This window comes from Watersipora subatra, chromosome 1, assembly GCF_963576615.1.
Source record: "Watersipora subatra chromosome 1, tzWatSuba1.1, whole genome shotgun sequence".
NCBI classification, from domain to species: Eukaryota; Metazoa; Bryozoa; class Gymnolaemata; order Cheilostomatida; family Watersiporidae; genus Watersipora; species Watersipora subatra.
Window position 1 is genome coordinate 66,282,799 of NC_088708.1, and position 25,973 is coordinate 66,308,771.

Genomic DNA, 25,973 nt, shown 5'->3' on the forward strand with positions numbered 1-25,973 from the left:
TTGATAGTAGAGATCTCTGACTAGCATACATGAGAAAGTTAAGCAGTCTATTTATCTAGGCAATGAGCAACAAACATGACCGAGAAATCAACATTAAAAGATGAGTTGTGAAAAGCCGCTGTTTTAAAAAAGACATATTGTATCTATAGAAAAATGTAATGTAGCAGAAGGAGAGATAAAATTGTACAAATGATATTTATGATTTGGTCAAGATAAGATGAGTAGCATTCAAAGTGAAAGCAAAAAAAATCTGCCGTTCATTTTGAAATGGTTGTACACAGAATAAAACCAAATGAAGCTACCCTCCGCATTCTTTGATTTTTGTCAGCAATGCGGTAAATTTTAAAAATGCTTTTTATAACTATGCATCTGCATATGGTTGAACTAGGTAAAAAAATTTCTAACGTGACAAGGTGGTTAAAATAACTGGCCATTTGACCATATAAAAGATTTTACCAAATTTTTTTTGTCTTGAACCAAACATTTGATGCAGGCATCCATAGCAGGAGACCAAGGGAGGCAGAAAGGGTAATCAAAGCGTGTATCCAGAAAAACAAGCGATCTAAAACTATGGCCAAGAGTCTCCATTCATCTCTTATAGCCTTGTGAGCTTCCTTTTGTCTCTTGTGTTTACTGTTTGCTCTTATCTGCTCTATTATTAAGTTCTCTAGTTTGGTACGAGACGGCTTTGGTTTGCTCGTAGCCGTCCCATTGCTGTGAGTCGGAGACTTCTTTTTGTCAGCTAATTCCCACGCGTATGTGTACAATAGATCAGACGTACTCATGACTTTAGGTGGCCTAGGGAACTTTTCAATTCCATCTTCAATTGTCACGGACTTAACAAAGTCATGTACCAAACCGCGGACGCACAACGCCTTGGCTAGGAAATCAAACATAAATGTGCGAATCCAAACTGGAATTCGATGCTGTCTCGGTCCGACATGATGCATTTGTAGGATTATAATTGTCAAGATAATAGAGAAGGATGTCAAGGACATGATGACAAAGAGGTAGATGCCTGCAATATAACAACATAAAATCGAATACAAAAAACGACTACTTAATACGCATACTGTATAACAGAAAGGGTGAAGTAAGGGAGACAAAAAGCGCTCTGAAATATGGAATTTTTATTTTTTGAAACCAAGATCTCCTACTTATAAGGAATTCTTTAAAATAACGCTTAAATTATGTAACTTATATAACTTATGTAATTCTATATTGTATTAAAGTAAAACAACTGTTATACTCTGGATGCCTAGAATAGGCGTTATTCTTTATGTGAGGCATTCAAATTTCAACTGCATAGCCTTAACAATTTATAAAAAACAGCTGTCTCTGAATTAATAGAAGTACAAAGGCTACATGATAGCCGAGTCTGGTAGGGTCTGTTGGTAGTTTGGCAATGTATCGGTAACAGCTGTGGCCATAGATCTTTCTGAATATTTAATGTGTACCGAACATAATAATTGCTTACTTTATAATAAATGCATTTGGTATATGCTAAAAATATTTTATTAGATTTATTTCACGAATTTTCAAATAGAGCAATTACTTTTTAAGATGCATATCACTGAAAGCAGCAAGTGGCAATTAGTTCCAAGTCTATGGGTATGCATAGAACTAAATTATGCTTATCACGTACTTTATTCTATCATACATATTATCATCCTATTTTATCCCATTTGCATCAAGGGGCCTTATGTTCGTGGAAAACTTATGGATGTCTCTTGTATGTTCGACTATCATGCTATGACAACTTGTATATAATACTCACCTAAAGGTGGAACTGATGCTATGACAAGTTGTATATAATACTCATCTATGAGTGGAACTGATGCTATGACAACGTGTATATAATACTCACCTAAAGGTGGAACTGATGCTATGACAACTTGTATATAATACTCACCTATGAGTGGAACTGATTCTGAGGTTTTTGGCATACTCTCGGCTACAAGCAGCATAAAGACGGAGAAGGCGAGAAGCACAGTTATGCCGAGAGTTATCTTCTCTCCGCTGTCCGGTGGTAGATAGAAAGTCATGACATTGAGTATGGCGAGCCATAGACATGGGAAGACAATGTTGAATAAGTAGTAGAGTACTCTTCTTTTGATAATAAACTTGTATGTTACAAATGGGTAGGGTTCAGGACAGCACTCATAGATTACAGAGCTCCTAAAACACATTATACACGGATTGTGGATAGAGGTTCTTTATACATAAATATATATACATAACAGATATGTTTTAGCTATATTTTTGAGTAAAATTATGTACTGCTTTTTTAAGTCTAAAGTATACGGTCAGACGCGGCTGCTATACTATTTTCACTCAGTTATTTCTATGAGTATAGAGTTATTCAACGAGGCATGCATAATGGATTTTATAAAAGCATGTCAGTGTTTGACAAGACTTGTGCTAGTTAAACTGAAGCGTTCATCAGTACACGGCAGAGCTGTACACGGCAGAGCTGTACACGGCAGAGCTGTACACGGCAGAGCTGTACACGGCAGAGCTGTACACGGCAGAGCTGTACACGGCAGAGCTGTACACGGCAGAGCTGTACACGGCAGAGCTGTACACGGCAGAGCTGTACACGGCAGAGCTGTACACGGCAGAGCTGTACACGGCAGAGCTGTACACGGCAGAGCTGTACACGACAGAGCTGTACACGGCAGAGCTGTACACGGCAGAGCTGTACACGGCAGAGCTGTACACGGCAGAGCTGTACACGGCAGAGCTGTACACGGCAGAGCTGTACACGGCAGAGCTGTACACGGCAGAGCTGTACACGGCAGAGCTGTACACGGCAGAGCTGTGCACGGCAGAGCTGTACACGGCAGAACTGTACACGGCAGAGCTGTACACGGCAGAGCTACACAGTAGAGCTGTGTTGCAATCATAAACATTAGTATTGCTGAATTATATGTAATTAATATTTACTGGCTGTAAAATTACAAATGTAACAGGATAAAGATGCTAATATAAGAGTGAGTAGTGACATGTTATGATGAGAGATAATACGATGCAATATAATATGATATCATGTGATAGAACATGATACAACAAAATACCATATTTGTATGATATGAATATGACGTGATTATATGCAACACAATTTGGTATGATATGGCTTATATGGTATGATATGGCTTATATGGTATGGTATGGCTTATATGGTATGATATGGCTTATATGGTATGATATGGCTTATATGGTATGGTATGGCTTATATGGTATGGTATGGCTTATATGGTATGGTATGGCTTATATGGTATGGTATGGCTTATATGGTATGATATGGCTTATATGGTATGGTATGGATACAATATAATAAGATACGGTGTGGTACGATATGAAATTAAAAGATTACCTCTCAGCAGTAATATGAATGAGTTCCCATTCTCCATTGGGCAGATAATTTTCAAGATCGACCTCCGAAGAGATAAGCGTGAGATTGAGCTGTGTGCTGTCATACATCCAAGAACTGAATTTCATAGTACACTCCTGCACATCAAATGGGAAATATTTGACATTTATCTGACAGGAAGCCCGATAGCGGATGGGTGGGCCCCAAAATACTTCTCCTCTGTAGTCGATCGTCACTTTTGTTTTCATGACTTCTGTGTAGTCCTCAGCGCTACAACCATCAACGCTGCATTGAAACTACTGAAGAACAGGCCTCAACATTTCTTATGTGTATATTCAATCATGCTAGCTCTGCACATATATAAAGCCTAATAAAATTTTTATGTAAATGTGATAGTATAAGGGGCAAAAAAATAAATAAGTACATCTAAAAGCGTTTTGACAGCTATAAGACAGAATTGAAATCTGTCTGACAATACAAATACCATACTGAGATTGTGCAGCTGATACTGCTGTTAATATATAAAAGGTTTAAGTTGAGCCGCAATAATGCAGGCTGGTTAGGGGATAGGAGTTGTCCTACCGAAATCAGATTTGACTGACTATGTTGCTCGAGGTACTGGAAGCTTGCACAGTCCTCACATATGATACCATATCTATTCAAGGTATAGCACTCTTACTAGTGAATATGATGATGCAAAATTTCAGCTGACTCCATAACCTAACAGAGAAATAAACTTTACAGGCTGGGCAGAAGCAATTAGAATTCAAAGTTAAAGGGCAGCAATTGACCTGACCTCTTTATAGAGCGTCATACCAAGAGTTCACACAAGCTGCAGTTTTAGAGTAAGCAAGGAGTTGATGAGGACACTTGAAGGTTCTTTGAATGCTTTCATTTCGGTAGGAAAAGGGAGCAGCAGCTGGTTAAATACTAAACAATGTATGAAGTGGTATGAAGGGAATATAATCTAGGCATGGACACAAGATGGCAGAGTTGCATTAGCTTCCAGCAACAGCCCCCAGCTTTGTTCGTTGTTACATACAATATTAAAACCGCCGTCGATCGCTATTCATTTTGTTCTCGACAAGATGAATCCATCTGTGTTAGCAGCGCTTCAGTTGTGGGACGAGGCATAGAAATAATGAAACTTGGATCGTTGTTATGAACAACCTTGCCAATGTTTATTGCTTCTGTGTATATTGATTGTATACTGTAGTGCATCAATGTCGACACCTAGTTTTTACAATGTATGCTGTGAACTAACATTATTATATGGTTCATATATTTAAAAATAAAAACTAATTTATTATAATTGAAGTAACAAAGTAAAAAATATAACCAAAATAGTTGCAATAATATTACAAATAATGATTTCAGCTTATAACAATATAATAATATTCTTTACGTTAATATTCCCTAACGTTGTTATTACTTCAACACATTGTTGACACACAGGGGCTTAGCGGTCTAAAATACCTGAACTGTGAACAGCAAGTCAGGGTTCAATTCCCATTAAAGGACACTAGTGGTAACAAGAATAACATCCAACCTTAAGTTGCTCTCTGCGACTGGGCATGTCTCCAGTTGTAGAGGTTTCCTTGTTACTAGACATAGACATGACTAGCCAAGATCATAGAGACATTATTTGTGCAACTATGCTCTTAAAAAACATGCACAGCCTCCGCAGACATTATACTAGATCTTCGAGGAATGGCTTCATGGTCATACTATTTTAATTAAAGCTACTGCTATTTATATTATTATTATTATTGTTGTAAAAGTTTTTCTTCACAGTCGTGAGGTGGTAGGTGACTAGTTTTAGTCTGTGTTGAGTCCGGGTCTTAACAAAAGGCCAAAGGATCCAACATCTTCCTCAATTCCACTAGGAGAAGACCTTCCTCAAAATGTGAGCTGTTCCTAACAGCTCACATTTTGAGCTCACATTATTATTATTCATATTATTATTATTATCATTATACTATCATAATATTACTATTACGTTTGCTGTTTTATAGTTTTAGTTGTACCTAGTATCTTCCATAGATTTCAAACTCACTTGACCGTAAGACTAGTCTTTATCTGTTCTGCTAAGTAGAGGTGGAACGAGACAGGTTTTTTAAGCTCGAGACGAGACTCGAGACACTGTCTTGTAAAAATTCGAGACTCGAGACACGAGACAGTAAAATAATGAGCATTTGGTGATGATTTCACTACACAAGTACTAGCTACTTGGTATATATAAAATTAATAAAACTCTTTTTAAATTGAATTTTCACCTGGTGTAAACGATTTAAATACAACATTTTAATAGTGATATGCATGTAGTTTTTGTAAACAAAAGTGACACAAACAGCTCTAAAATACCGAAGTTATATATTCTAAGAATTTTGAGCTTGATTGATCATAATTATTATAAACATATTGCTTTGTACATGTATATTTTTACCATCTATTGAATAGTTCTTACTTTTTAAAGTAATGTGTAATGAAACCGATAGCCGTCGCTCTACAAAGAAATACCGCAACTAAAAGAACACACGATAACACTTTCATTCTTATCGTTTCATTAATGTTAAGTTTTGTTTGTGTATTAGCTGTAGTATGTGAATTATATTTAAATTGTACTCATGAAATTATATTAATTACTGTATACATGCACATGTATATTCTTATATTGAGCTAACAATACGTCATTGTTAACCGAACACGGACTATGGTCGACACGGCCTTTCGTTCGTTTCTCCGTGTCCGGGCAAGTTTTACCCGCGATTGGTAGTATATACGTAAAAGAGGCCCGAATTTTATGAAGGGCAGTTGGTGTTTAGACACGATACGATAAAATACAGACATTTTACCCGCAAAAGTCTAATTTATTAAATTGGATTATCCGAAGAGTAATTAGATACGACCCGGTATCTGTTTTAAGGACACAGAACCGAACTAAAAAATAACAGGGCCGTTGTCCGGACTACATGATTAGACTCAGTGGCCAACATAATCAGTAGCAACAGGTAGTAACGGACCGGGTATAACTTTAAAGGCAGTTGCCCGCAATCCATTATAATATATGGAGTTGTTGCTACCGCAAGAAGCCATGTTTTAACAACCGTGCGCAGGCGCTTTAGTTCTATTTCCTGTCTCGAGTTTGGCAATAGTTAAGTCGAGACGAGACCGATACGAGACGAGACAGGTCGATACTCGAGACGTCTCGTGTCTCGTTCCACCTCTACTGCTAAGCAACTAATAACTGTAAGTCATTAGCTCTACTGGCAGTAGAAACATGGCTTATTAACTCACTGGTCAGCAAACCTAGTGATTATTCGAAGCATAACCATAATGAGTCAGGGCAAAATAGAAACATGGACACAGGCTATATCGTAGGTAGAGTTTATATACACTGCACATTTTTTGACATATCTACATGAGAATATTTTTGTAGCTTACCTGTTGTATAACACCACATCTGGCAGCCATATTGAATCCTCTGGAATCCTCAGTTTCGTCATGTTGTTATATTCGACAGGATCCCAGTTCAGCCTCTGGTCTATCCATATCTATGAACAGAACAACAGATTCCTTTACCTAAGACTATTTCTATCTATAGTTACTCATAAGAGACAGATAGACGAAACCAAGAACCTCCTAATTCTGTCTGAGACATTAGTCTAATGGTTGCATCTTCATGGTGATAAACCAAACAATTTTCATTACACCACTTGTTGAGAAGTTGTCTAGCCTGACTTTCTAACCAAAATGGTAAAGTGATGAGTCGTGTTTAGTAGCGTCAAGTTATACATAATACTCTACAGTACGGAGCATGATTTGCTATAGATACTGGCTAGGTTTCACCAAGTTAGTCGGGACCCCTAAACAATTATCCAAACAGAACTGCAAATTAACAGATGATTTTAGGCTGTGACAAAAATATTTTCAATTGAGCGAGTTAGGCTTGCTAGGCTGTTCTTTTACGAAACACACAATCTTTCAACTGTTTATGTTGGCAAAGCTTTTATTAATCAGAGTATGATATCATGCTGTTATTGTTCGGTTTTATTTATAACTTAATAAAGCTTTAGTTTTGTTTGTAATGCTGACGCATGCTGCCTTTTGCACTTTGTATAATTGCTGCCTCGCAGACATCCCATGGAGTTTCACTACCAGCTTATGTTTTTACTTTGTTGCATATTTCAAGCTTGTTCCTATAATTGTTTTTATTATGCGTCAAGTCAACCACACACTTTTGAAATGAAGAGCAACATAAGGCCTTTGAACGAATATTTTTGATGAGTACACAACTCCGTAATCTTCATTCAAAAACTGAAGAGTGAAGAAAAAGAGCATTAAAATGATGGGTTTTTAGTCATTGGCTAACATCTACACTTCATAAATTGCAAAAAACTACCAACGGTAATAATGAAAATGTATTTATAATAAAACTTTTATCATCAAATTCATTTGCAATAATATGCATTTATAATAAAATGCATTTATAACAAGAAGTATTTACAATAGAATGTATTAGTAATAATATGTGTTAATAATAAAATGTATTTATAATAAAAGGTATTCGTAATAAACTGCATTTATAAACAATCAGTTATAACAATCTAATAATACTAAGTGACACTATAAATGTTTTCTTTAATAAATAACATATACTGACTCGTTGCAAATAACTAATTTTATAATTACTGGTAAAGCTAGGTTATACTCTATTAATATATCTTTGTAAGCAAAGGTTTTGTGGAAAGTCAGTTTGCAAAATATCCCATTTTTGGAATGAAATGCCTTAATGTAGCACTAAACTATTTATGTTATATTTATTACTGTATTTGTAAGGCTGGCTTAGGGTATCCCGTGTTTGTGCGCTAGATAAGCGAAAGTTGTACTCTGGAAAGTCAGCAGTTTTATAGCTAGTATCTAAGTAGAATACTGTGGCCACTCCCACATGACCACGGCTAAGGCTAGGTAAGAATGCTAAGGCCACTCCCACATGATCACGACTAAGGCTAAGTGAGAATGCTGAGGCCACATCCACATGATCCCAACTAAGGCCAGGTAAGAATGAGGCCACTCCCACACGACCATGACTAAGGCTAGGTAAGAATACTGAGGCCACTCCCACATGAACATGACTAAGGCCAGGTAAGAATGAGGCCACTCCCACACGACCATGACTAAGGCTAAGTGGGAATACTGAGGCCACTCCTACACAACCACGACTAAGGCCAGGAAAGAATGAGGCCACTCCCACACGACCATGACTAAGGCTAAGTGGGAATAATGAAGCCACTCCTACACAACCGCAACTAAGGCCAGGTAAAAATGAGGCCACGCCCATATGATCACGACTAAGGCTAAGTGAGAAGACTGATTTCACTACTATTGTAAGTTCTGTAAAGCTAGCAACTTTACTACAGCTTCTCATTTTGATATAGCAATTTTTAAAAGTGTATATTAAACAGAACTGTGATAGCCGTGCTGCCATATTGCCTTGTACAATTTTTATTAATTTTCATGAAGCATGACCACATATTTTGCCGTTCAGTGCAAGATGCAGTTTGTGTTCTTTGAATGTTTTTTCCATAAGTTCTCCCAATAGTTGTCGACAAAAAAAGGTCAAAGGTAAACTTAACAGTTGCGGTATAATGACACGATGCGCTGAAATACGAAAGGTAAGAGAAGGCAAATATGAACTGTAAAAATACAACATATTCTGCTCTTGTTAAAGATGTTCTTTTAAATGAATGAGCAGCCATGAATCCCTAGCCCCTAGACACTAGACCTAGGACCCTAGACATCATAACCACTGCTCCAACAATGAAATAGGACACTAGACATCATAACCGTTGCTTCAACAATAAAATAGGACACTAGACATCATAACCGTTGCTTCAACAATAAAATAGGACACTAGACATCATAACCGTTGCTTCAACAATAAAATAGGACACTAGACATCATAACCGTTGCTTCAACAATGAAATAGGACACTAGACATCATAACCGTTGCTTCAACAATGAAATAGGACACTAGACATCATAACCGTTACTTCAACAATAAAATAGGACACTAGACATCATAACCACTGCTCCAACAATAAAATAGGACACTAGACATCATAACCGTTGCTTCAACAATGAAATAGGACACTAGACATCATAACCGTTGCTCCAACAATAAAATAGGACACTAGACATCATAACCGTTGCTTCAACAATGAAATAGGACACTAGACATCATAACCGTTGCTCCAACAATAAAATAGGACACTAGACATCATAACCGTTGCTTCAACAATGAAATAGGACACTAGACATCATAACCGTTGCTTCAACAATAAAATAGGACACTAGACATCATAACCACTGCTCCAATTTAATGACTAGTACTCACGTTTTGTAGCCACATGTTCACTGACAGAACTTGGTTTACTTCATCCTACAAGAAGGAGTTGGTTTCTGATACACTGCATAGACATACTATTCAGGATTGACTATCCAGGTAGCTAAGCGCATAGAGCAAAACAATAGAGCTATTATCAACTATTTTTAAAAGTAATACATTTTAGAATCTTAAGCTATTAGTTCAGTTAGATGCAGTTCCAGTTGCTTTCAATGGTTGAAGAGTTATCCTCTCTTTGCTTAGCCAGACTATGATGCTTTACATTCTTAGAGCTATGCTTATCTGGTGATTAGCTAAAGGCCAACGATATATTATAATACTTGTATATAAAAATACAAGTGTGTGTTTGTTTGGCTGTCACATGTTCAGTTTATAGCGATTGGTTGAAATACGCACGCTTGAACTATTAGAAGCAAACTGCTAGAGGCATACTCGAACCACTAGAAGAAATATACGCGCCTAGACTTTCCCTAAAACAATGCTTGAGTCCGATGCGCAGTGAAAGATCATGATGTGTAACAATTATAAGCACAATTATTCCAAACCATGGCAAAGTGGCTGCATAGTTTAGTGGTAGTGTGCATGGCTTGCCCTCCTTTCATCCAATTGTACAAGTTTGATTCCTTTGAGGTGTGATCTTTTTTGTAACGCCCAGATTGAAGGACGGACACAGCTCTTATAATAGTAAAGATTTAGACTAGCTTAAGTTACTAGCTTAAGTTACTCAAATTCATTGGTTAAAGAAACCTAGCCAATAACAACTACATTACCTGCTACTGTTTAAGCCTGGTTTCCATATGATGGTGCAATGATTGTGCGCGGCCCATTGATCCTGCGCAATGCATTTCTTGGGCTGCGACGCAGTGTTTCCATAGCGTGCGTAGGCGCCATGCTTGCATTGGACGGGGTGAGTAATTTCCTTACTTTTTCGTACGGGAGGCCGATTTCTTCGGAAAACAGTTCTCCGTTGCGAACTTGCGATGTCATAGGAAAACCAGGCTTCCTCTTTAGTACGGGAGACCGATTTCTTCGGAAAACAGCTCTCCGTTTTAATTGGGGGATAAGTTGAAAAGGTCAAGCGGTGCATTGTGGAATACATCATCGCGCGCACCCGTCACAAGGATCCATTCTGTTGGATCCTTGCGATCAGCGTACACACGTCACGCGATCGTCGTGCGTTGATGTTTCCACATCACAACTGGCCTACGCACAACGTCGTGCGCTTTGTTGCGCGCCTTGCGCTGTCATATAGAAGCCAGGCTTTATAAGCAGTTTTATATCTTGAACGAACGTGTAACATAGGTAAAAAATGTTTTTCAACAATTTGTTTTAGCTATGCCAGACACACACAGAAATATACAAATACCTTCATTTAAAAGTTAGATTGGTAAATGTTGTATATGTTGATTAAAAATAAAATTTCTGTGCCAAAGCTTTTTTATTACCTGTGCAGCGCCCAGCATTCAGCAGGAGTAACATAAAAATGTATTCATGCTGTCGGATTCATCTCGTAACGTGAATGTTTTATTGTACAAATAAGGTTAGCTAAAAAAAGTTGCATTGTGAAAATATTTAAATTCTAGTTCCCACAGAGAAAGCCGTTGCATTGAATTTATATTTATAGAGCCAAATTCGCATTCTCAAATGATGAAAATGTTATAGATAAGCCTTTTCATTTAACTGCATTACACTTTTATTTGCTTTCATGCCGTCAGCGTGCTTCCCCGATGACGCCTACCACTTATGCAAGCAGCGCAGAGTCCGTCATTCAATTAGGTGAGGCCCGTAACAAGAATTGGGTGGGTTGCTGTGAGCTCATCAAATTTCATTAAGCACTAGTACATAGGTGAAGGAAGCTAGGAAGTGGCCAGCATCAATTGTGGGCATGATAATCAAATTGTCTTAATAATACTTACAATAGGATAGACATACATGTATGTCCTGCACTAGCGTTACAATTATAACTCATGGGCTCTGCATACTTTAGCGGCTAAGGCTTAGCCTGATGTTCCTAGAAAGGAGCTATGACTGACCAGAATATTTAGACCATAACTGTATAGATCACAGAAGCGAAATGATTTTTTCTATCACATCTATCACCACAGCGATGTTAGACTTATAACACTGCAATGTTATGGTTGTAAAACGCAGTCAGGACAGTAAATAATATACCTTTGACCAATAATTGCAGTCTTTATTTTCTATATTTATTTATAGAATATACTTATTTATTCTATATTTATTTTATATTTATTTTCTTTTTATTTATTTATAGAATTTGAGTACTTTTAACTAAATGCACATTTGGCTATATTTAAAATTGTTAACAATGGTAAACAAAACTCTACTAGTTGCGCTGAGATACTTCGAGTAGGGCAGCTTTTTACTGGATTTAGAAAAATTTGGCCTCACTAAACTCTTATTCATTCACACCCAAAAAATATTCCTTTTTCAAGAAACTAGATGTAGTAGGGTCAAACCCTTGTACGTAGAGTTTGTGTTTGGCCCAGTAAAAAAACTGTGGTAAAAACATTTATGTACACTATCTTTTAAAATCTCACATGATGTTATTTTATAAAATATTTACAAATCTTTATTTTTTATAAAGATTTTTAAAGCCTCTCATTATAATACACTTTGATATAATTTATATAATTTCAAATTATTACATATAAATGCTGTACTGTCTAAAGTAACTTTGTTGCTTGCTCAGCAAATGTGATCAGCAACTAGTAGCAGCCTTATGGGTGAGAACTCAGACATCCTCACCAAATAATGTTATTTATTTTCTAAAACAAGAGTTATAAATAGGAAAGCGTGCCTAGATGATGAAAATGTCTTACCAAGTCGGAGATCTGTACAGGTGTAATACCAAAGTCGACATTGACAGGTTGGGAAGAGTCGAGAACTGGCCGGGCCCTTGTATCATAGTCATCAAGCAAGTTATGAATGAGAGATTTCTCATCTAAATGTGTTTTGCCAGAACGTGGATTTTGTCCTTTTTGATGCGCTGCAAGCCAAAGAAGGAAATTAGTGTATTTGCATTTAGCCTTAACATTTGCTTTCTTTGCGAAATGAAATTTATCTAATTTTTTTGAAATAGTGGTTGAAATGTGAGTTTGCTGAAGATATCAGTTTAATTTATCTGAACTTTAGCATAACTAAAGTTCAGATAGATAGTTATAACTATGGTTATAGCTATAACTATTGTTATAGCTATAACCATAGCTATAACCATAGTTATAGCTATAACTATGGTTATAGCTATAACTATGGTTATAGCTATAACCATAGTTATAGCTATAGCCATTGCTAGCTAGTTATAATTATAACCATTAACCATTGCTAGCTGTAACTATAGCTATAACTAAAGCTATACCTATGGTTATAATTATAGTTATAATTATAGCTAGATGCAACTAGAGCTGTAACTATCGCTATAGCTAGAAGCAAGTATAGCTATGACTATAGCTATAGTTAGCTGTAAGGCTGGCTGGAGGATGAAAACCTATGCAAATTCACTTAAGCTGGGGACTGTGTTTGGTTGAGCAGTACACTACCTTTTTCACCTCATTTACCACAGTTTTAAAATTCCTAAAATTTTTTATCCGGATAAAACTAATTTCTATGGTTGACCTATCTATAAATTGTACCTCGCCCTATAAGACCTACAAAACCCTTATCCCTGTCTCAAAATTGCTGCCTTTTTCTGGTTTTGCTGAGAAATATGGTTCATATCAATCAATATGTACATCAAACCAACTTTCTACACAACAATTTTTTAGTTATATAATTTTCCAAACTGCCTTTTTATCTGTGCATGCTGACTTACCTCTAGAATGCCCGGCAGCGATAATAAAATTGTACAGAATAGCTATAATCCAAGTACGAGAGTTCATATCGTTTCAGACCTGATGACATCTCATGTCGCCAAGTTGAGAGAAAGTGGAAAAGTGAGTCAAGTCTACCAGAGTGCAATGCCAAGTAAGGCAGCAGGCAGCGTATACACATGCTGCCCACAAAGCCACTTACTTGTCTAATCAGTTTGAGCTCATTGATTTAATTGCTCCATGTTTATACAAGTGAAAGAGGAGACTAGAGGCAGCAGGCAGCACTGCTGCTCAATTTATGGCTTTAGAATGTGACTTTCTCAATGGTGTAAGCAAATTTGCATAGGTGTATAAAGAAAGTTCATGGAGGTTGCTTTGTTTGCTTTTCTTGTGAAGCTGGGCGCCTAATAATAAATTTTCAATTTAATTCAGACTGGAGTTTTTGGCATCTCTCCTACCCCCACGGGTTTGTAATTGCTTGTAATGTCACGTACTTATAGCTTTTTTAATCTCTTCAGCACTGATAGCAGCAATTTTAATCAGAGCCAGAATTCGATGTCTTTACAATCAGTAATAAAGGAACACAAGAACACAATAACAATATATTTGTTTTTAGTTAGAACAGGTCATGTATTTAGGTTTATTTAATTAAAATTGTAAGTAAAATACAGAAACTGGAGGTAATGAAGACGAGTTAATTACATTATTTTGTGTTTCACTTCCGCAATAGTTGGTAGTCTGATAGCAGAGACACAACCGGAATTTATGCATTTAGAAAGTATGTTACCACTTCTTATGACTGGCAGAAATTGTATGCGATCAGAGTTCTATAGTGTCCTATAAGCTAAGGGGGGTGAACACCCAGCCTGATCACCCAGCCTGATGGCAATGGAGACTCGACTATCGAAGGGACACTCAACTTTTTGTGGGAACTACAGATACAACTTTTTTTAGGATGAAAGTCACTGGTCTTTGAACGATGGTTAAGGGCAGGAGAGGTACTTTGTATCCCCAGTACCGAATATAGTCTTTGATTAATATCATTAACCCAGACACAGATACAACAAATAAAGTGAATTAAAACATTCTAATATTAAGCCAAGGTTAACAGTGTCTAGAGGATGAGTGCAGAGTTAAGAAAAGTAGTAATGGCAAGCTTCTGTTATGTAGTGACAATGCTTGGTAGTGTTCTCATGTTCTCTAGTAGAGAAACACACCACCAGCACTAGTTTTTTATAAGCTACCTTGGGTGGTCCTACCACTTATCATGGGCTTCTTCTGAAACTGTTAGATCAACCCGAAGGGATGCATTTTGCAACACGTCCAGACTGACAGAGCCAGGTAGCCACTTCACTTGTTCAATGGGGTAAGGACAGAGGTGGATCTTTAACGTGCCCATGTTGTCAGTGTGGTACACAGCATCAGGCAGGGCTCGAACCACCAACTCCATGGTTGATAAATCAAAGACACTAACACTAGGCCACCCTGACACCCTAAAGAGGTAAGTAATCAAGGTGAATACTTGTATAGGCTACAGCTAATTTCAATTCAACGCATATGACCCATGCCATGGCAAGTGATGTGACACGCAAGTTACCAAACGTTGATTAACCTCTGATATAGAATACAATAGGTCTACACCTGAGCTAGGGTATACAGTAATTATCACTCCCTCCTTGTTGCTTCTTTTTACCCTAATGAGCGATTGATTTACAACCAAGTGATTTAACAGACAGGGTATTACATATTATACTTGACATCTAATGACGTCTTAGCCGTGTCAACAGATATCGACCCTTAATATTCTATGTGTGCCTAGACTGTGTCAAAGACATGGCTGTCTCGGCTAAGTAGAGTGTGTGAATAACAGATTAACAATTACATATGTTTTATTTATGCGTCGCTTACATGGATAAGTCATATTAATTTTCATTTCTATAAAGCTGCTCAACCATAATCTATATTTACACATATTCGACACTCAAAACATGTTTGTAACAGCTATATGTACTAGCAACTCTCATATGGTAAATTCCTACAGCCACCATAAAGTAACTATTTTTAGACTTGGAAGAGTCTGTTTGTCTGGTGCCATAGAGTTCATAAGGTCACTCTTCCTGTTGTTGTTTGCGTAGCTCTATTTCTGTACCTTCTGGTCATGAAAACTGACAAGCTTCTAGATCTGGCATCTGATTGCATTCTCACCTTTCCTTACGCCCTTGTTTCCCTTCTTATACAAACATATAAATTAGCTTAATAGAATGCGATAGACCTTCCTCCAACCAAATTTATCTATTTGCACTGCAGCTGGTGGGGGTGTTATCCTTAATATAGCCTTCACAGCTGCCAAACAGCAGCAGGAAATATTTGTAAGTCTGGAAATAATGTCTGTAATTGCAACTTATTTTTATCAGTAACATTTTATGAAAAATCTAATTTGTATTTGAAGTCGTAAAATATAATATAGAAATAATGTCCTTAGTGTTTGTGTTTTAATTGTTGATCCACATAATTTGAATATTTAAACCTGGTATGACAAATGTAATACAGTGGATGAGTAACCCTCTGCATGTTAGATGCTGACAGAACACAAATGAAGCACACAAATCCTTACAAACAGGCTATATATCTAATAAGATTATTACCTTCAGCAGATGTTTCGAGTGCAGTATACTTTTTCAGACTACCGCTAACAAGTGCCTTCTGACATCTTGTTCTTCTGACTTGTTTTGTTTGTATGCACGTAAGTGTGCTGTTTCATAGTTGTTTTAGAGGCCTCCTCAGGCTAGTAGAAATGGAGTAGCCATACGGTAAGGTGTGAGCAACTACTGAGCAGGTGTTAGCGTGTCTTAATCTACATTGTTTGTGACACAAATCCCGAAGGTTCAATTAATCTTTTAGAAATAAGACATATCAGATCAAACAAAAAGGCATTTATTTCAACACACACTTTGACCTTTTCCATCAACCTCTCAATCCGCATTGACCTACACTAACAAGTAAATAAAATTGTTTCACAAGTTTTATGAAGTTCAAGCATTGCAACAAGATCAAAACTATTTTTAATAATTTCCAAAATATGTATTCGTAAAGTAAATGAAATTCTGTGAAGTAAAAAATATGTTTACATACTAGCATCTATCTGAGCAGATGGGGAGGCATCGGCAGCTGTCTCATCCATTCTTATCACCTTTTTGTTTACTGATCTTTTGTCATCTCATTGGGAAATAAACTGGTGAGAGAGAGCATTCAGCAGAGAGAAAGGATTGAAGCTAGACACAGAATGACCAACAAACGTTTTTATCTATTCTTCATAGTTGGTAAGGTATACATTTTAACTTAGCTTCGGGCTTTTAACTAGGCTAAATTACAATAAGAGCTTGGTGTAATGATAGCGCTGAACAGATCAAAAAGACTAAAACACATAAAAAATTAAAATCATGATTTGAAGATTTTTTGCGTTTTATTAAATATTTTTTAAGTATTTTTGTATTACATTTTGCTTATGTATTTTTTTAATATGAGTACCTAATAATGTTCTTTAAGATATTCGCAGTTAATTATTTGCAAGAAAGCCGTGTCCGGGTAAGATGGAGGGTTCAAATGGATATGTATGTCCAAAATTAAATAAGCGCTATTGAGATGTCAATCTGTTTATATTTAGTAATCAGCATTGAGCATGCTTTGCAGCTGGACTACTAGGGAATGCAGCCAGCCACAAGTTAAATTCCTTAGACTGTCTCTCTTGTCAAATAGTTGTGGAAGCCATGGATCAGACTCAGACAGAGCAAGTAGGTTTGCTGTTGTTAGTGTAATAATGTCTGCGTTATTCTCTAATGCTTTTTATTGATGACTTTATGGTTACACAATACACAACTAGGACCAATACGGATACTTAACATAGTCTGTGTCCGGTATGGTGAAAGCTGTCACCTGCCGCAGTCAATCATTTCTATACAAAAACTTTGCTTATTGATTAGGTTACTAACTAATTTTAATAAACAGGCATTTGCAGATGGCAAAAAATTGCGAAAGATTTACTCACATGCAATTAATTATTTTTTATAGGTATTTGCAGGCATAAGAACTATATACAGGCAATTATGTTGCTATTACTTTATTTCTAAAAACATTCTCACTAGGTGGCTGAGCTCTGCATATACTATAACTCTGTTTGCTTTTGCCAACTGGCTTATATTTACTTAACGTTATTTCCATTGTTAACAATTGGCACCTTAATATTCTTCTAAAATGCTTGTCAATCATCACTTTTGGTGACATCAAAATATAAACCAAGCAAATATTATATTTTTAAGCTGCTTTCACGTATATTAAAAAACAATGCATGACGCTTAAATAAGGAACACGTGAGGCAATTATAAAAATTGCATGACACTATTTGCTTTCTCCTTTCTAATTTAGGCATCTAAATTTGTATTCTGTGCTACAGGGCAGGGTTGTCAATGAAATTCTCATCAACTATTTGTGTGGAAGAGCACAAAGCTACCACAAATGCAAGCATTTGCTAATGGATGAATATGTGGCAAACTTGGTAAGGAGTTATCCTCTACTGTAGCAGTGTACTTCGCTAAAACAACTGCAGTGAATTATTGCTACTTAATAAGTTGGTTATTGATTAAGAGATGTTGTTGTCAGCCTACCTGTCATTATATTTACGGTTTGTATTCATTAAAAGAGGGCCACACCAGTTCACAACAAACTGCATCTAAGCATTCAGATGAGAGCGAAATCATTCAGAGTTGTTTTCTCATGTTGGCAGGGGACAAGTGTTAAACATATTTTTAACAGCTCTACTCAATGATCTTGAGTTAAAAAAGTTTTTAAATTGCCATGTAAGCTGTAGACGATAATGTAGACAATTTGCTAGCTTATGAAGTTTTGAGAATCTTTAAATTTATAGAAACAGTACTGATGCATTATTCTTCAATTAAAACTATCAAAGCATTTCTTCGAAACTAGCCATGAAGGTTGTAAAAAATAAATTGTATTCTTTTAAATAAAAAATATCTTAAAATAAATTATATTTTTTAAGGCAAGTTTTCACTTGCATTTTTAAAAATGTCTTATCACTGCAAAGGGTACACAACAACCTAACTCATTTTCAAACTGAGTCTTTTGGGTATCAGTCCAGCTTGTAACTATTATCAATGATGCTTATTCTACTAGGTTATTTGACTTCATTTCATGACAGCAATTTGATTTAAAGTCAGTCGAGTCAACATGCCAAAGTTGATAACTTTTTAAATTACATGGCTGGTTATTTAAAAGTGCCTGTATTTCAAACTGCTGCAGCATGAGTAGGTGCTAACACAAATGGAGTCATAGTACTAACAAATTACTTTACAGTTTACAAACATGAATGGAGTCACAGTACTAATAAATTACTTCACAGTTTACAAACATGAATGGAGTCACGGTACTGTTAGATTACTTTACAGTTGAACTGTCTGCGAAAGACTGCTTTAAGATAGTTTATTGAACCAAAATTTTAATTGATGCTCCTGCCATATATTTGCTGGGTGATTTGATCTGCGCAGTGGAATAGATGCTGTACCCTGATTGGATGCCCACCTGCGTACAGAATAGCAAAAGAACTATTTGTCTTTAATTTGAAAAGTATTTGGATGGTTTCAACCACTAAAAACCAGAACAATAAAATGTTTTGCTTAAATTTAAGGTAATAGACTTGAATGCTTTGTTTTTAGAAACTGCACCTGTAAGAAAAGACGTCGTAAAAACTGAAACTAATATAAATCTTTGAAAAAAGTCATTTTGAGGGATGGTGTTTAAATTACTAAAAAGCAGATACTGTCAAATAATTAGATTTCAAATGATATACGGTATCATAAATTGATCGACATTTTTACACTCACTTTAACCTTTTATTGCAAGCTTTAAGTATACTTCTTTTTCATGTCGGTGTAAATATGATTCGAATGCTAACAGTACCCTGACCACTACCAACAGTACCCTGACCACTACCAACAACACCCTGACCACTACCAACAGTACCCTGACCACTACCAACAGTACCCTGACCACTACCAACAACACCCTGACCACTACCAACAGTACCCTGACCACTACCAACAGTACCCTGACCACTACCAACAACACCCTGACCACTACCAACAGTACCCTGACCACTACCAACAGTACCCTGACCACTACCAACAACACCCTGACCACTACCAACAGTACCCTGACCACTACCAACAGTACCCTGACCACTACCAACAACACCCTGACCACTACCAACAGTACCCTGACCACTACCAACAGTACCCTGACCACTACCAACAGCACCCTGACCATTACCAACAGTACCCTGACCAGTACCAACAGTACCCTGACCAGTACCAACAGTGCTCTGACTCCTACCAACAGTGCTCTGACCCCTACCAACAGTGCTCTGACCATTACCAACAGTACCCTGACCAGTATCAACAGTGCTCTGACCCCTACCAACAGTGCTCTGACCCCTACCAACAGTGCTCTGACCATTACCAACATTACCCTGACCAGTACCAACAGTACCCTGACTAGTACCAACAGTACCCTGACTAGTACCAACAGTACCCTGACCATTACCGACAGTAGCCTGACTAGTACCGACAGTACTCTGACCAGTACCAACAGTACCCTGACCAGTAGCAATAGTACCCCGATTAGTACCAACAGTACTCTGACTAGCACCAACAGCACGCTGGTCAGTACCAACAGCTTCTTGACTAGTACCAAATGTGCCCTAAGAGCTGACACCCACACGGATGGTCAAGCAGTACTAACTGTTGAGTTTTAACATGTTTTTCAGGATTCTACTGACCTCTGCAAGCAGTTTTACATCTGCTGACTGACTGGATGCTTACAAAACATTCCGACAGTAGTTTATTTATACCCCGTCGACACCATAATATATTAACTGTACCTATTATATTCTGTGTGACTATATATTGGTATAATAAAAATTAACATTCAATGCTTTAACACAAACATGATATTCTTGTATTATACCAGCATTGTACCTGATGTATATACAGTTGAGTTGGCAATTATTTTAATAGAGCTAGTAAACTTTTAGAAAAATGTTCACAAAGGTTAGCACTTCTCCGTCTGCAACAATCTTATACACGTTTATTCAACGATGCTAGGGTGTAAGATATAATAAACTGGGGTTGTCATCTCCTGGTCTCCTGATGCTCTGATTTAGTCCAGTAGTGTATAGATCAGTGCAGATATCATGCTTCTTCTACTTTCATTCCTTTGCCGGTTATTTTGGGTTTGTTGGGGTTGTTGTCAATCAGCCAGTCTGCTAGCCACACCTGTTCAAAATACCGAACTTGTATTAATAACTGCCACTTCGTCATTGTGTATCTGTTAGTTGGAGTAGTCGCTATGCGTTTCCACAATTTTTTGGCTAATTTCATTCAAACTTCCCCCTCATATGCTTTGTGCCGTCCGCCAGGTTGCTAGAAATATTGGGTGTCAAAACTCTATCTGGTTCTTGAGAACCAGCCTCTGAACACTCACCTGCTGGCTGTTTGATTGAAAATAAAAGAAATCTCGGATGTCGCGGGACTTACTGTTATACATGATAAAAGGCTGAATAGGTCAAACTACATGTAGAAAAGCAAGCAATGACGACTAGCATTAGCTTTGAATCAAGATGGAAAAACTTGAATGAAAATTTTAGAATTCAAAGACTTCAGCTAAGCTAACTAAGGGCCATGCTGATAACTACAGTCTAAGCATTTGGGAATTCTTGACATGTTACTTTGACATGTTCTTGCTTGTACATGTATGTATACGTTCTGTCTGATGCTGTCTGTCTAATTAGGGTTTAGAATTTTTACTTAGCACGAAACCGCACAGAAAAACATTGAACAGAATATGCACATAGATAAAATTTTTAGAATTTTCTTTTAATCAAGTGACAGCTGTCATGTATAACAATGTATAACAGCTGTTATGTATAACAATGTATAACAGCTGTCATGTATAGCAATGTAAAACAGCTGTCAAGTAATGACAATAGTCATGACTTACAGTACCATAAACCAGGATGAGAGAGCAACGATAAAATTATTAAAACAGTGTGATCTACTTACCACAGTGTATAAACATATGAGGGTACACTGTGATCTACCTAACACAGTGTATAAACATATGAGGGTACACTGTGACCTTCCTATCGCAGTGTATAAACATATGAGGGTACAATGTGATCTACCTACCGCAGTGTATAAACATATGAGGGGACACTGTGACTTACCTACCACAGTGTATAAACATATAAGGGTACACTGTGGCCTACCTATCACAGTGTATAAACGTATGAAGGTACACTGAGATCTACTTACCACAGTGTATAAACATATGAGGGTACGCTGTGATCTACCTACGACAGTGTATAAACATATGAGGGTACACTGTGATCTACCTACCACAGTGTATAAACATATGAGGGTACACTGTGATTTACTTACCACAGTGTATAAACATATGAGGGTACACTGAGACCTACTTACCACAGTGTATAAACATATGAGAGTACACTGTGATCTACCTACGACAGTGTATCAACATATGAGGGTACACTGTGATTTACTTACTAGAGCGTGCAAACATGAAGCTATATTAGCAGCGTAGCTGCTAATGTAGCTTAATTTTATACGCTGCTTTGTACGCTTCGTATAGTTTTGCACACTGCTTCATTAGAGCTACCAAGCAGCATACGAACATGAGGGTACGTTGTGATCTACCTACCACGGGATCTTCTGGTTTTTGTTTACAGAGAGCAGTCAGACCAGCGAGCAAGGTAGGGTTGATCTAAAATGACAAGAGAGCAAAGGTAGTAAATAATAGGTTGAAAAAACATACTAATATTATATACTTTCCAATTAATAGCGAGCAGAATCAGGAATCTGTAAAAAAGTGTCACATAAACTTATTGACTGACTCAACAGGCTGCCTTCTGGCACACACCCGGTCATATAATCATACATGTACATCCAAATTGGTAAGCACAGTGAGCCCAACAACCCTTATAATACTGTTAATCAGGGAATCTGTGAAACCTACCAGCATTGGGTCATAGCTAACTAGCCCAATAATTAAAGTACATTTAGAGAACCTACTTCATGTGACAGATAGTCCTTGGCAGCCTGTCCAGTGGGAATTGGCTCTATGATACTGTCAGGAAAGAAAAATCGAATTTCTCGCTCTGCCGCGGAAAAGGACTCACTACCATGCAGAGCGTTTCGTTGATCATCTGTACCATAAAGTGCTCGCAGGCTGCAATATATAGCATGAGCTCTAAGAACTGCTATGTTTTATTTTACACAAAGTATTACTCAAATAGATGATGCAGCTGAATCCACCACTAGCATCTTAAATGCGTACTAGCCATTGAATCAGTTCTGTAACTGCAGTCTACAACTAGAGGCGCTATTTTCGGTTTTGAGTAAGATATTCAACAATCTTTGTGCTAACTGCAGATCATTTGCACAATTCAAGCATGTGCAAACTTTGAATACTTTTCATTTCCTTCAAAATTTTTGATGACTGATAACTAGATATTACTCTTTATGTAAACATTTCCAACTTTATAGAAGCATTTCATGTTATTTTACGGTGATTTATTAAAACAAGTTTGTTGCATGTACATGTACTGCATCCTAACAGTTTTTTTCAAAACTACTTCACAATATATGTCTGGGATAGGTAGCCTAGCTGATAGCTTTAGAATGTTTGCAAAATACAACAGGTTCATGAGTGGTATTCGATCTACTAAACGCTCGCAGATAAATCCATTCAAATAAATTACCACATAAAAAAACATTTACCAGTCAGGGTGTGTTTGTCGTGCTTTTAATGTGTTTGTTGGTCCAATAAGATCCATCCATTGTGATATTGCTTTATCTCGTGATAAGGCTAAGGCAATGATTGGGCCACTGCTGATATATGCTACTAGACTTGGAAAAAACAATTTTCCATAATGTTCTGCATAGAAGTCACTAGCCTGTTCTGGAGTTAGTTGAACACGACGAGTCTACAAAAGAAATACCGCATTTGTTTTTCTAATATTCTACTCAAAATATTAAACTGTAAACAATGCCGAAGGTTATTAAGATTAATTAAAATTTATAACATTTTTGCATGTACAAAATCTACTCTTGTCTTTGAAAACTGTAACCGCATCTATTCATAGGAATTTTTGAAACTGTAATTATTTATCCACACAAAATGCAAAGAAATTTGCGAAGATATCCATACCTCTAATAGTGTATATATAGGGTACTATCAAAATAAAATGAAACATCACATAAAAGAAAATTATCTTAAAATTAAACTTAAAGCTGGTTTAAAGCATAAAAACTGAATAATAAAATTTTGTAATATTTCGAATGTTCTCAGTCAAAGGAAGCTATAAAAAAGGATGTTATCATATCAATGCTAAACTTGAAGGCTCAGCTATATTACAGCCCTACTTTCGATGCTACTTTTATTGATCAAAATCAGGAAAGTAAAGCTCAAAAACGTGATTCAATACATGCAGCTAACAATTTACACACTTTGAATTTGTTCAACTAATAACTAAACGGTATTTAAGCTGATCTCATGACTCTTTTGATCATGTGTGCTCTATAATTTCATAAATACATACGCTGAGAATTGAAAATCCGGTTCGTAAGATAATGTCTTTGATTTCTTCAAATTTGTGTATAGCGTCAGGCTTAATGATAGCTAACGTCCGTTCGATAAATATTTTAGGCGCCTCTGGTAAAGGCATGGTGGTGTCTTCGTGAGCCATCATGATAACTGTTGAAGGTAATCGTTCTAAGAAGCTAAACTGCGACCGCGATGTCTTTTATTAGTCGGTTGCCGAGTAACAAGTATTTCCTTCCGATTATTAAATACTTTTTTAGTCGTGAGTAAAGGTTTTTCTGTTGATGATTTTAAAATGTTTATTATACAATAAATTTAAAAATTAAAGCATAATATACCTAGAAGCTAATCTGTGTTTTATTTAAGACTTTAACAAAGCGATCTCGAAACTTTGCATTGCAGAAGCAAGATTGCAGATGCAGATTGCATTTCAGGCCAAGCGAAAGAGCAACTGAAGATGTAATTAAATGTGATTTTTTATTTTAGTTGGTTGTCTTTTGATAAAAACAAATTTACAAACGTCTATAGCTTTTTACTGTATATATTGTAACCACTCATGATTTACCAAAAAGACGTGCTAAACTAACAGCCAAACGTAAATCTGCGCTCATTGACCCATAGAATTATTTTTCCCAAGGGGAGATAATTCTATCGTTTGACCTTACATTGCGTCTATTGTTGAATGTAGTGGTTACGTACGCTCTAGTCTTCATTGACGGATGACTCCAGATATTTAAACGTTTAGAATTCACGTGTAGTAATACATCAGCCACTTCATTCGTTCTACTTTGATAATCAAATACATGTCAAATGTTCAAAATACGTACTAAAAATTGTCATTTTCAACTTTCGATAGCTTAATTTAGTTTGAAAAAACTAATACAAATGTAATGATTTTTTGGTAGAAAATATTAAACTGCTCTGTTTGGCATAACATGTATTCTATTTGCCTACATCGTCAATTGAAGTGCTTTTTTTCTAAGCACTAAATGCTTTTGAACTTTTATAGATGTAACCAGACAAAAGAAAACAACCTTTACGAAATATAAGTAGGTTTTACAGCCATGTTACGACGATAACTATCGTTAGTAAATGGAGTCAATGCTACGCTGGACTGTGTTTTTCAAAAAGTGGGACGTCCCGTCTCTACGCAAGCGCGAGTCTCTGCCAAGGAGCGCAGGGTTGACCTCGAAGAACATGCCCTTTATCATTTTTACCTTCCCAAGAATAAGTGCAATTGCACTTCCGCTGCATGAAGCCGCGGCTTAGCCTCTATATTAGAACATGCGCACAGAGCACAAGTCTGAAGTGTTAAATCTTTTTTCTTGCAATTAATGAAGTTATTCTTCGTCGTAAGTTGGTTCATTTCTGTAGGGTAATAAGGAGATTGATGTACTGCTTAGATGGAGAGGATGGCTTGGAGAATTCTAGAATCGTTCACGATGTTGTATGTGACATTAATATAAGAGTTGTCTACTTTTATTGAAAACTTGAACATGAAAGGATAACTCTTACTTCTGCAGACACCATTACAACATACAGTGATATGAAGGGGTGTACTTATAACAATTTTATAGACGCATGGTAGTTATGTTCGAGTGAGGGAAGAGGTTGCAAGATGTTTTTCTTCCTAGTGGAAGCATGACAGAAATTAACTGGAAAGCACTGCACTAGG

The 25,973-nt window shown here is 36.8% G+C and overlaps 1 protein-coding gene across 1 annotated transcript; it reads right to left on the reverse strand.

The window, feature by feature from the left end:
* Window positions 1–452: 452 nt before the first annotated feature.
* On the reverse strand, window positions 453–24,468 carry LOC137390589 (neuronal acetylcholine receptor subunit alpha-6-like). Its single transcript, XM_068076921.1, has 11 exons — window positions 24,297–24,468; window positions 23,476–23,681; window positions 22,768–22,924; window positions 22,397–22,459; window positions 20,898–20,952; window positions 12,623–12,777; window positions 9,771–9,815; window positions 6,818–6,927; window positions 3,377–3,643; window positions 1,913–2,178; window positions 453–1,018 (listed from the first exon to the last, which is right to left on the reverse strand). Exons 1-11 carry the CDS (start codon window positions 24,444–24,446, stop codon window positions 453–455), a joined length of 2,040 nt encoding a protein of 679 aa, XP_067933022.1. The 5' UTR covers window positions 24,447–24,468.
* Window positions 24,469–25,973: the final 1,505 nt, after the last annotated feature.

Excerpts from the sequence above, each read along its gene's own strand:
- LOC137390589 (XM_068076921.1), bottom strand. The coding sequence starts at position 24,446 with ATGATGGCTCACGAAGACACCACCATGCCTTTACCAGAGGCGCCTAAA. Across the intron at positions 9,816-12,622 it reads CTGTACAGATCTCCGACTTG|GATGAAGTAAACCAAGTTCT; the intron begins GTAAGACATTTT and ends TCCTTCTTGTAG. Across the intron at positions 2,179-3,376 it reads ATTCATATTACTGCTGAGAG|GAGCTCTGTAATCTATGAGT; the intron begins GTAATCTTTTAA and ends AATGTGTTTTAG.